The following is a 13323-nucleotide window of genomic DNA, read 5'->3' as shown; positions in this document are numbered from 1 at the left end:
TGAAACAAGGTAATATTTATTAGATGGAAAACTGGGAAATGTGCTGAAAATAACTTGGCTGAGGAAACCATCAGAGCACCATTTTAGTTGGATCCTGAGCCACTGAAGTCTTCCAGGTTTCACCTCTGTAAGCTCATCAGCCTGTTGCTTTCATTGATTCCCGTAATTGTTGAACACCAGTTTGTACAGTGTGAACTGTTAGGTGGTTGTCTCTGGACTTAGTGGTGAGATATTTTTGCCTTTCGAAGCAAGGAAACTTGTTTCAAAGGAATTGCATTCATCTTTTCCTCTCTTCATGTCACGACAAAGGTGTATTTTGGATTTGTGAGCCTGAGTATAAGTGACTTGGTTTTGTTATTTTTGTAACCTGGTCCAAACAGAATATTGTTTGGGTGACTTGAATTTGCTAAGAACTCACAGCTCTCCCTTTGAGCGGAGCTGGGGGGAGAAGTTACAAGCACGTTAGTGGACAAATGTGCTATTGGCTGTAATTCTTGATTTGAAAAATGAACTTTTGAGTCTGCCATTTGTTCACAACTGGATAAAACTACAGTCCTTAAAGAACGAAAAAACTTCCTTAAGCTTCTTCAGTGTGATGCTGTTAAAAATATTTCAGAGAATGCTGTGGGAGAGCTAGGAATGGGAGGGAGAGAAAATTACTAGGCTAACTAAAAACGCTAGGTATATCCATATGTATTGAATCTTGTGAGCATTGGGATCCTTCATTAGAGTTTGAGAGTGCTGTGAGGAAGCCGCTGTTATCTCGCACAGTTTAAAAAGTATTTAATTGATAGGACTTGCAGAGTTCAGCCATAGCATCTCCAGTCACACCTTAGGGTTTGTGCAGCACTGAATAGTCCTGTCATCTTTTCTACTTTGGATGATTTGAGGCTTTTCTGGAGAGCCTTTTGATCTCAAAAAAAAAAAGGGGGGGGGGGGGGATGACAGAGACAGGCAACTTTGTTTTATTGAGAAGCCATGCTTTTTTGACAGAGAGCTAACTTTGAATAGGAAGTTTATATAAGTGGTGGTGGTGGGTGAATTGCAAATATGGCAAAACCTGAGTCTGTTTTGTAGTTTGTGTGTAAACAGTTGGAATTGTTTTGTCTGTTTGCTACGTCTCTTTATTAACCAGGTTTGTTTTATCCCATCGCAGCCATGCAGTACTTACAGCAGCAACACAAATGCAGTAAATTTTGACAGATTCAAAGATGGGTTGGATGCGAGGGAACTGTAGATATTTTCTAATGTGAAGTGTTTTACGCTAATTTTTTTTTCATAGTTTGAGATCCTCTTCAGACATTTGACATGAGTGTAACAGTTCAGTAAACTTCTTTTTAAGCAAATATATCTGATGTATTATCTCAGCCCAGGAGAACGGGAAGTTATATCTTGCGAGTAGTATATTCTAATTTCTGTGACTAGAATGTCTAACTTAAAAAATCAGAAAGTTTTTAATTTCCAGGCTCTCAATTCAGTAGTGCAAAAACATGAAGAATGTAACCCAAACTTGCTTGTCTCTTAAGGACTGGTTGCACGGAAGACCTTTCAGTACTAAGTCACGCATAATTTTGTCCTGACTAAACCTCAAGTGTATTATCTAATCCCTTCATGTTTGGTGTTGAAAATTGTGTTACTGATGCAGGTGAGGAATAGTCCTGTGTAACTGAGGTTACTTATTAGTTGTGGGGAGGAAGATTCCTAATGTCTTGCACTAGTTTAAAATTTAAACTTCAGTAACAACTCTTTACTACACTATGCATTAAAAAACAAAGGATATTTAACTAAAGTGCTTCATTAAAATCTTAACTGTTGAGGAAAAACCCCTAACAAGTGAACTTTCTACTTGTATTTCCTTACAAATGCCTATAGCAGATGTAATTAAATATTGAGAGCGAGCTGTTGCATTACTGAGCTCTGACACACGCTGTATGTGACTCCTCAACTATGTAGCTGACTGTCTTGTCAGAACAGTTCGTCTTAGCATGGCTGCGGTATGTGTCTAGTAGGTCTGAAGTGCCCCCTCTGAGGGTAGAAAGCTTTATGAAGATATTTTCAATATACCAACGTTTTTCCTTAGTTTCACTGGCTTTAATAATCCAGTTCGAGGTCTTTAACCTTCTCACTTTCAAACACTGCTAAATCGAACTTAATTGTCTGTGGGTCTGAAAAGAAGTTGGAGCAGGATCATAGTGTGTTTAAAAAAAAAAAAAAAAATCAAAACCCACTATATCAGAAGCAGGTTATGTTCTCACAGAAAGGGGAAAGAAAGGGGAAAGGGAAGCTCTGATCTTGTTAGGTATTTCCCCTGGGACTGCTGGTTATCCTCTATCAACAGGAGAAAGAGCTGCAAGACGTGTAGCTGAGAGGTGTACACAGGTTTTGCTTCAGATGCTCCGAAGTGGGATTTTTTGTTTTGTTTTGTTTTGTATAAGTAGATCTTAAAATATTGCATGCTTTGCATCATGGCTTAAAGAAGGGGTTTTGAGCTAGAAGAGATGGAGAGGTTGGCAGAACACTTCATATGAGATCACAGTTTCAAAATCAGCTTCCTGCATTCAGAGCTGAAGTATATTGAGCCTGACTTTCAGGGGAAATTACAATGCTTATCTCTCTGATCAGACTATTGTGGGAGAAGGGCACTGTAAAAACATATTGTAAGTAAGGTAATTTATTATTTGAGTTATAATCTCTGGCTACTTTTTTGTTAATTATATATGTAGGAATAGCTTGATATTGTTCATTCAAAAAGTTTTTAATAACAACTTTAGGAAATTGTGGTTAATGGAGTTCCAGTAACTCCAAATCGTTTATCTGAGAAGTTAGTTTACAGTCTTCTGTTCTTACACTGAAGTGTTTGCTTCTGGCTTGTAGAATAAATCTGCCATTCCTTTTTTAGTTTTTCCGGAGATATAACTTAGGAAGCATCTCTGGCCACTTCTTTCACTCTGTGTTTCTTTTCAAATAGACATATGCCTCTCAAAAGAATTTTATTCAGGACACTTGAGGAATCTCTGCCTTAGCTAAATGCCATGGTTCTTAAAGGCTTATAATGAATGATTTACTGATTGTTCTACTGGGGGTGGGGAAGAACTGAAGAAGCTGGTCATTGCAAGTTGTTCACCTGGTTATTCTCTAATGGGAGGGGGGCTTACATTGTGCTTCAGTTGTGTTAATGGTGACATCTTGTAAATACAAACTCTTAAAATTTAATTCAGTATTGCAGTTTACTGTATATATGTCATGTAAAAGGTATGAAAGAGGACTGAGTAGCTAATGTCTTGTCTGCACTGGTGACACAATGTGTAATCACAATTTTATATTCTGACACTGATGTAAACTTAGATGTTTAAATTGATCTCAGTAGTAAGTTAATAAATAGAAACTAGTGCCAGTGGGATGAAACATTATGAAATTTTGACCTGCTCTTAACCTTTTCTTTAATAGGTAAGTTCAGTTCTACGCTCTACGAGACAGGGGGCTGCGACATGTCACTTGTGAACTTTGAGCCAGCTGCAAGAAGAGCATCCAACATCTGGTGTGTGTGAAGGCCAGTCAAGAGTGATGATTCTTGTCTTACTGCAACAAAATCTTTGATTTCAGTTTTAAAAGGTTATTTAGTATGGACTACAAAAAAATCAATATAAAATATTATCCATATACTTTTACTTTTGAAACCTAAGTGATTTTTACTAGAAGATGACACTAACTGCATAAATAATCTTCTCCACTTAAATAAATGTCAGAAAATGAAGACTACTATCAGCTTAAGCAATAAATGTCCAAACTGGGAACCTGACAAATGCATTTTTGATTAGCTTATAGAAAGTCCTTTCTTAAAGGATTTAACCCAGGTTTTGGGAAAATGGGTGGCTGTTAATTGTAATGGCTATTAACTTATTTACAAATGAACTTCCAATTGTGAAGCAAATGTAAACTGATAAATTGGTTCTCAAGTTCATAGATGGCATGAAACAATACATGGAAGTGTTAACATGCCTGAGGTTAAAATTTGACTTACAGTTGAAATAGCCAGCTACATACTGGAAAGTTCATCTGCTGTTGGAAAGATGCCCTTTCTCTCTCTGAAGGGACAGGAGGCAGAAGAAAGAAAAACAACCCAAAACCTCCTGTGCACGCTCCCTGTCCCCCCCACCCCCCCCTTCACTACATAGAACTGCTCTGAAGCTGTTGCATCATGCTGAATGCTACAAATTCCCACCATGTGTAGGTGAAATAGCTATTGGAATTATGGAGTAATGAATATAAAAGCTCCCATCTTCAAATCTTTCTTGTGAAAGTGTGCAAGTGCCTTTTGTAGAGTTGAACTTAGGCAAAAAGTTCTGTATTCCTTGCACAAAGCTGCCAATGCTTGCCTCTACTGCTTGCATGTTCCAGATGCAATGGCTTTGCTGATGGCTGCTGTTATGAAGTTATATGTGCTAATGGAAGGAACAAACTAGCCACATCCAAACAATCAGATCTCAGCTTTAGAGAATACTTGAGTTTCAGTGAAGTAAAATTGATAACAAAGAATGTTTTTATCTTAAGGCAAGGAACTCAAGGGAAGTTGCATAAATTTGATACAAGTCTTACAGCCATGTGATTTACATAGAAAACAAACATCCAAAAGCTATCCAAAATTGGGGAAAAAAGCAATGGTTGGATATGGACTCTCATACAGTAAGAGAAATTTCTCTTCATCTCTAATGAATGGAAATTGCAAAGTAATTTTGCTCTTCTTACCAGAGGTTTATTTAAAGTTAAGTTTTTCAAAAGCGGTTTAAGATTAAGTAACTCAGTATACTCGTGTTAAGTATGTACTATCTTTGGCAGTTTTGGGACGTTGGTAAAAACAGTATAGAATTAACAAAAACTCTGTATGTGAACACACAGTGGACTGTGCACTCCTTTAGAGATGTGATGCGTGTTTACACATCAGTAGCTAACAGATTATAAAATGTCTTTGTTTTTTCAGGTGGAATAATTACTATTATGATAATCCTTGTTAGACAATTTAGGGACTAGGCGTTGAGAAAATTATACCAAGGGTAAGGGTAAAGAGTCTCCTGATTTACTATAGCTACAGAATTTACCGCAATACACAAGACTAAGTGGATACTTGTATTTAAAATATGTGATCAAAGGAAAAACTTAAAGAAAGATTTTTAGCTAAAATTTGCAAGGAGTCAAAATTAATTTGTGACACTAGAAAATTAGAATGGCCTGTTGAAATAAAATGTAGTTTTATAATCTGAAGTCTTTCCCCTGTTCTTATAGTGACACGGACTCTCACGTATCGAGTTCTACCTCAGTTCGCTTTTATCCACATGATCTAGTAAGTTTTTCTTATTTATTTTTAAAGCATGCAAAAAATCAGAAGACTTTCCAATTTTATAGCACTAACTAATCATCCTATATGGTAGTTCTTTGTTCTTATGAAGGATTTTTGCCTGAGTTTAAATGAAGATAAAGTATTTATTTATTGTTGCAGTGTCTTCATATATACATACAAATTCATCTTTCTGCATAGCACTTTAAAATTTAAATATAAATGGCTTCCTCTGATCTAAATCATAGTGATTTTTCTAAATCACATGGAAATTGGATGTTCTGAGATACCTTGCAAAGGTTTCCAGAGATGACTGGACAACTTGGACAGCGTTTTCCTTCTGTGTGTTACTAAGATTAGCAGGCAGCAGAAGGAATACATTTTGTGTTCTGACCAAGAGAAACTTCAGTAATTTCCCTGAAAGGAATTTAAAAATCTGGTGTTGGAATCTGCTGTACAAAATTTTAATTCGTATGCAAGGAGTGACTGGGAAAAAAGGCAGAGGCTTACGCTCTTTCATACTACAAATAGCTTTAGAATTCCTTAGTTTTGTGATCTCAACCTTTTATATTGTTGTCAAGTCCAGACATATCTGTACTCTTAATTCTGAAGTCTGATATTGCCGTGTCATAAAAACAGTGCAAATGGTCATGTTTTTTAAGCTAAAAAACCAAAGTAGAGTATATTGAAGTACCTAATGACCTAATCAAGAGGGAAAATGGAATATGTATTCAGCATTTGGCAGAGGGAGAAAGAGACCTCCATTTACCTGACCACGCTTTTGATCAAGAACATGCTCTTCAAACCTGGTGTCTGCTAGAGGAACTTTCTTTGCTTAAAAAGTTGTCAAAAAAGCACCTGTTTTCTGATGCAGCTTATCTTAGATAGTATGTTGTGTAATTTTGAAATGCCTTTAGAAAGGGAATGTTCCTGCTTGTTGTTTTTATTAGGATCTTTCTAGGAAGGAAAAGCTGGCTGAGCATAGTTACAGTACACTGATGCTTTAAGGAGTCATGAAAAGCATTTTCAAAAACAAGAAATCAAACGTTAAACTTTAAGATAATTGTAAAAAAAAAAAAAAAAAAAAAAAAAAAACCAAACAAAAAAAACACAACCCAAACTATATTTTGACTCTCAAAGGCGATATGAGTATTTAAATTTTCTCTTTGCTTTAAAAGATTATGAAGATTTTTCATTAAATGACATTTTAATGATGATATTGTTTAAGAATAAAGGGCAGTGCATTAAGATGTTTCTTGGCCTGTTAATGAAATTTATAAATTGGGTTAGATGACGCGTACATACTGTAGTAACTTTACTTTTACCCTGAGTACTCTCCTTAAATATCCTTTACGGTTGTTAGCATTGCTGTGATTTCAAGAGAACTCTAGACTGACAACCTACAAAATAAGTGAGAAATATAGTCAGTCACAAATAGTACTTGACTAGTTAGGGAGAGCTTTTTTTTTTTTAGTTTGTCTCTGAGTGTATTCTGAATGTAATGAGTTTGAATTTGGCCACTGATGCATGCATATGTTGCTTTGTCATGCAAAAACAACCTTTTGGCATGGATGTGCATGCAGATTAGCTGACTATAAGAAATGTGTTGTACTTTATTTAAATTCAGAATTGGATTATTCTTGTAGTGTACATTATTCCTGTTCACCTATCAGTTTACTTGTCTTCAAATTTGAAGTTTTCAGGGTAAATGGGATAATGTGCTTGGAAGATGTGTTCATACTTCATTTGAGATAAAGCATATGCTAAAATGCCAAACAGTTGTGTTGTATGCAAACTATTATTGCTGCTGGTGCTATGCATTTGCCATGATAAGGACAGGAAAAGTAAGTAGAAGCCTCAGAACTGGCAGTGTTTAACATATAACTTCTTAAAAGTGAAACTAAATAATTCTAGCATTTTTTTTCCAAAGCAGTTTTCAGTAGAATACAGTGATATAATAAAATACAGTGATCTATAAAAATGAGCTTTTGTTAATACTGACTTTCTTTTAGCTTTCTCTTCCTCAGATCAGGTTGAACAGGCTGCTAACCATGGATACAGATCTGCTGGAGCAGCAAGATATTGACCTGAGCCCTGACCTTCAGGACCACATGCAACCTCAAGAGGAAGCAGCTCAAAAAGTCAAGCAGTACTATCGCTTTTGGATCCTGCCTAAGCTTTGGATTAGCATCAGTTTTGATAGATTAACTCTTCTGGCTTTATTTGATAGGTGAGATCCTCGTATGTTACTAGACCTCAGAAAGTAAAGATTAAAAAATGGTAACTAAACTGTGAATAATACAGCTAAAGCTATCCTTAGAGAATTGTACTTATTTACTGTACTCTGAAAGATGAAAGAATAATACAAAATGTAGTTTTTCTAAAATAATGAAGGCTACTGTCCCTCTTTCTCTGGCAATGCTAAAAAGGGGGGGGAGGGGGGAACAAACCACCAAACTGCCAAAAACCCCCAAAACAAACCCCTCACTTTGCGTGAGTGGGGCAATAACATATTTGAATGGTCAGAAAGAGAGATTTGTTGCTAATCTTTAAAGCTAGGAAGTAACTGTCTCCAAAAAACTAATTGAAAGGGTCTAGAACTTGGTATACGCTTAAGTTATTTCAGCAAGTAGAGAGAGTTTATCTGCTGTTTCAAAGCATTTTTCCAAAGGGTCATCTAATACTGTAACCTGTTGTCCCTGCTGCATTTAGCTAGTGGATTAAAATGAAGGTGACCCCCCAGTTACCAGCTTTTGGAATATATAGAGTATTTAAATTTTGGTAATGAACTTCCTTGAGATAAACAATATAGTAGTGATTCTGCCCAAGCAGAAATACTATTAAATCTGTTCCTAAGCACTGCCAATATCATATGGAATTCTCTTTATTCCACTTGGCATATCTTAGCCAAGTGTGAGAGTATTTTTAATTTCTTCATTAGAAAATCATGAATGACAGATTATATACAGATAAGCTATCATGCATATATTTTTCACAGGCTTGTAATCATCCCGTGTGGGCCTTGAATATAGATTTGTGTTACAGACTATGCTTCTAGTTGAGCATTTGAATTATTTCTGAAGTTATCTTCTGCTGTTTAAAGGTCAATTCCATAAGATACTAATTGCTTTCAGCTATCATTAAAATCCCGGTGGCTCTTAGCTTTGCTAAAAGACAGTGTGCTAGTATAGTCTATGCAATTTCAAATCTATTCTTAACTACTTTGCTACCAGCAGCATAACTCTTGTTAACTTCTGACCCTAACTGTTCCCTTGCAGCTTTTTCTAAACATAGTTAGCTTTTAATTCTATCTCTTTTTTTTTTTTTTTTTTTTTTTCTCTCCCTCTAATACAGGAATCGTGAGATCCTTGAAAACGTGTTAGCTGTCATCCTAGCTATTCTAGTTGCATTTCTGGGCTCTGTACTTCTTATAGAGGGCTTTTTCAAGGATATTTGGGTCTTCCAGTTCTGCCTGGTAATAGCCAGTTGTCAGTACTCGCTGTTGAAGGTATTTTAATTTCTATCTTGACTTTCTATAAACAATAGAAATAACTTTGGTTGGGTGTTGCAAGTTAGTTAGAGCTTTAAGGAAAAAACCTGCATTAAAAATAAATGAGTAAACGTCAGCTTCATGGAAAGTTTGATAGGTGGTCATACAAGGTCACTTCACTAGAATGGTTCTGCATGTGTTTGTTAAACAACTCTTTATTTGTTGTTCTCATGCACTTTTTGTTTTCTCAAAGAGGAGCACATTCTTACTGGTTGAAAGCAGCCTACAAACTAAACTTGAAGTTTTATTGTGTTTTGGTTTGGGGTGGTGGGGGTTTTTTTGGTTTTTTTTTTTTTTTTTGGTTTTGGTTTGGTTTTGTGGATACACCTCAATGCATTCATATTAAGCAATTACAGATACGCATATTTTAATCAGAATCTTAGTTTTTATTAGACAATTGTTAATGGTATTTTTGTAATTTAAGAATGATTGTTTATTTCCTTATGATTAGACTACTAGGGTGGAAATAAGATTTAAAATTAAAATGCATAACACCTTTTGTGTTTAAAAAAGGTCTAAAAATGAGGTGTGTGGTTTTTTTTCTTAAACTTCGGCTATAGACATACACTCTTTGAACAAATTTTATGGTTTAATACATTGTGCTATTTAAAGGCTGTAGAGTGGCTTGACAGTTGTAAAATTAATTGTAGAGATCATTAAAAGAAGAAAGCGTGTGTGTGGGGAGGTAAACACACTTACCTCTAGATTGGGTAACTTTCCTCTTTCCATTTTGGTTTCAGAGCGTTCAGCCAGATTCTTCTTCCCCTCGACACGTAAGTCATGGGCATGTGCCACTGTACTAACCCTGCAGATGTAGAGCTTCCACAGAGAATTGATCGTTTTGGTTTGATCTGTTCGGCATTTCTCTTGCGTACCTTCTCATAAGGCACAAGAGGCTTATGTTGTCTTAGTGTGTGAGAAGGGAACTGATACTATTTCCCCACACCCCACCCCAACCCCCCCTTTGTTTGTGTTTAGCAAATCGTGTCCTTCCTGTTTTAAGCATAGCTTTTGCTGTAGAGCCATATCATGATAGGTTTTTTGATGAATCTTTAGTATTCAAGCAATTATACTAAGAAGTATTCTTAATGTTGTAATTTGCTGTGCTGGTATGAACTGACACAGCTTTGATGTTCTATTCTGGTCTTGTACATCATTCAGTTGTCCTAGTGTGCACACAGCCTTATTTTTTCACTCTGTTAAGCTTAGTATGCAATGCTCTAGTGAGCATTAACATCTGAGCATGGAAATGTTAATGTGCTAGTGTTGCACAATATTTTTATATTTTATTGTGCGTCTGCTAGATTGCCAAGACAAAATATTGTTATGTCCTAAATAAGAGATGAAAAAGCATTATTCCTCCGCAGCAAGTCATTCATGTTATTTTAGGTAATAAGTTGTATGTTCTAATGAACACACAAATACTGATATATATAATTCCCCTCCCCAGCAGGAGCAGTATCTGAGTAATAAATTGTAATTGCTTTTTCTTAAAAATTAATATATTTTTCTCTTGCTTATGAAGCCTAGTCAGAGTTTCTCTGGCACTTAGTATTGCAAGAAACATACTTTAAAACTTAGCGGAGAATAAGGGTAACTATAGCTTAGTCTAACTTAATCTAACTGTTGTGTCCTCATTATATCTAAGCCACAAAAAAAAAGGACTTATATCACTGCAAGGCAACACATTAAGGATTTTATGAACAAAACTTAAGGATGTGCTGAGGTTACAGTACATTAGCTGATGAACAATGATTGATTTTTGGCTCTGAAATTATCTGTAACAAAAGAGTAACAATTACTTTTTCTGCTAATAATGAAACAAATGTGTTTTTGTTTGTTTGTTTTAAACAGGGTCATAATCGTATCATAGCCTATAGTAGGCCTGTATATTTCTGTTTATGTTGTGGTCTTATTTGGCTGTTGGATTATGGCAGCAGAAACATATCTACAACAAGATTCAGGTTGTATGGAATGGCTTTCACCAACCCATTGCTGCTGCTGTCAGCCAGGGACTTAGTTATAGGTGAGTGGCTTTTTCATTATTTGAATTGTTTACTTCACCACAGTACAAGTCTCCCCCCCTGCCCCCCTTCCATTCTGCATCTTATGACACTGTTGCATTATCACCTTCTAAATGCAGTTCATTTAGTTCCCTTTGGAAAGAGTAGTTTTAGCTTTGTTGAAGTTTATGGGAAAATTCCCCCCCTTCTATTGCTTTGCTGTAACAAACTGCAGAGATGTCAACTAATGTGGTGTCATAGGAAAAAAAAAAATTTTTTTTTTTAGCTTTTTAATTGACTAGTATCTTAGTCCTCATCCCTGAACCTTCTGTTCGTTCTTCTTAACTTGGACCTGGATATGCTACCCTGTGCTTGGACCTAGCTGCTCAGTAATTAAAGAAATGTTTTGATTTGGACTCTTTCATAGTCTCTAGAGGGGCTTGTGGCAAATGAGTAGGAGTTCTCTTAAATCAGGTTATTTGTGCAATCAGGTAGAACAGTACAGGCACAATTTTAAAAAACATTATAGACAAATCTTATTTAATGTGTCTCTTCTCAGAACAGGCCTATCATCAATACCAAAAGTATAATTTTGGGCTGTATGAGGTACTTTCCTTGTATTTTGAGCAGCAGAGTGCATTCAGAATACTGCTGGCATTTAACACCACCCCTCCACCCCCCAAAAGAACCCCAAACAAACAAACAACAAAAACCCCCAAAAAACCACAAACAAAAACCCCAACCCAAAAAGAAACAACAACCAAAAAAAAACCCAAACCAACAAACCTTTCACCTGTTTACTTACAAAATTTATTGAAAATAGTAACAGCTATGTAGTATCAGGCAGAGCCCATAGAAAGGAGAGAGAGAATGTAAACATTTGAAGACCATCTTATCTTTGTGCATATTCTCTAATGGAACAAAGTTATTTGGGTGATACTCTCTGGATCACCTCTTTGGAGGGGGAATAAAATCTGTAAGAGTTCATCTAAATTGAACACACTTGCTCTTCAGTTGCACCAAAATATCTGTGCATGAAAGACTACAGCAGTTAAATGTTATGACTGCATGCCTCCAGTTCTTGGACAGTCTTCTGTCCAAGAAAAATTAAAATTTTGGTCTTGGTTTTGAGTCTTCTTTTTTTTTTTCTTTTTTCTTTTTAAATTTTGTTTTATTTTTGACTTTTAATTGATTAAGAAGAATTACTGACTCATGCATTTTGGGAATTAGTTTTTATTACTTGATTTTAGGAACATCCTGAATTTCATACCTCATACTGTTTCCCCCTTTGACTTTCTGCTAGTAAATCTGTATTTAAATTTAAATGTCCAGAGGGAGAGGTCTAAGCCACTTATTTATGAACAGAATATTGTCCAGGTGTTTCCAAAGGTGCTTTTTTACAGATTCTGTGGATCTATTAATGCACTGGCATACTTCATTCTGTATCTGTGATGGAAAAAGAACTTAAGACAGCAGATACTTTTGACTAATTCAAGATGTAAAACTAGCTTCATTTCCCGTTGTTTATGCTCTGTCAATTTCAGAAGTCTTTTCTTCCTTTTCCTGTCACTTTGAGTCATTGCCATAATGTATACCCATATCCCCATAAGGTAATACATAGGTGTGTATGTAGGTGGTGTGTTGTATTGTGAAAGTGACCAACTTTTTAAAAGTACTTAAGATTAAGGATGTGCTGGCATCTTCCCCAGGCAGTGTCCATTTTGGGATTTACTTTTAAAACCTCTTAGTTCAAGAGTTCTGAATGCTTTTTGATCCTTATGTTTGTGTTCTTCTTGGGTATCTTGCACCAGCTTATGTGGTTTATATTTCTTAGTGGTTCTACCAATAAAAAAATCAGATTGCCAGAACAGCTCTCACTTCTTATTTAAAAAAAAAAAAAAAAAAAAAGAAAAGAAAACAAAAAAACAACCAACCCCAAACCCAATGAAATAAAAACCTAAACCACCATCCCCCACCCCCCCTTGCCTTTGGAGTAACTCTTAATGTTGCTGAAGCACTGTTCCAAAAAGCTTTGTGTGTATCGCAAAGCAAGCTGGCTGCTAGCAAACATACTTTGTTAGCACAAAGTCAAAAACTCAGCTGCCTTTTTTCCCATTCCCAGGCATAGCTACTAGAACAACACAGGTGCAGGGCAAGGCAAACTTCATGTTTAGATAACATAATTGCTGTGTCCTTGTCAACAGACAAGTGAAGACTGGTATAAATTTTTTTTTTTTTTTTTTTTTTTTTGTCTCCTACATATTGGACTTGATTAATTGGTCTAAATCTGACCCACGTTTATAACAATTTTCTGTTTTCACCTAGGGGGTCCCCATCAGAGAGCAGTTCTGTTATGGACTTCAAAAGCCATCAGAAATGTTGGCTTTTTGCTGGACTATTTTTTGTAAATTGTGTATTCCCAGACCTATTTTGTAATT

General features: G+C 35.8%; 1 protein-coding gene across 9 annotated transcripts in view; it reads left to right on the top strand.

Moving 5' to 3' along the window:
* PCNX1 (pecanex 1) overlaps positions 1-13323 on the top strand; it is a 94456-nt gene that overhangs the window by 44006 nt on the left and 37127 nt on the right. For 5 of the 9 annotated variants that reach the window (XM_075502890.1, XM_075502889.1, XM_075502897.1 and 2 more), the window contains 6 exons: positions 3448-3538; positions 5281-5338; positions 7345-7562; positions 8687-8840; positions 9623-9655; positions 10737-10908. In XM_075502890.1, coding sequence (XP_075359005.1) covers positions 3448-3538; positions 5281-5338; positions 7345-7562; positions 8687-8840; positions 9623-9655; positions 10737-10908 — 726 coding nt within the window. The remainder of the gene's footprint in view (positions 1-3447; positions 3539-5280; positions 5339-7344; positions 7563-8686; positions 8841-9622; positions 9656-10736; positions 10909-13323) is intronic. The other 4 variants (XM_075502891.1, XM_075502895.1, XM_075502893.1 and 1 more) reach the window with 3 other exon arrangements.

The sequence above is a fragment of the Mycteria americana genome, chromosome 5, assembly GCF_035582795.1.
Source record: "Mycteria americana isolate JAX WOST 10 ecotype Jacksonville Zoo and Gardens chromosome 5, USCA_MyAme_1.0, whole genome shotgun sequence".
Lineage (NCBI taxonomy): Eukaryota > Metazoa > Chordata > Aves > Ciconiiformes > Ciconiidae > Mycteria > Mycteria americana.
This window is presented reverse-complemented; position numbering and strand designations above follow the sequence as displayed.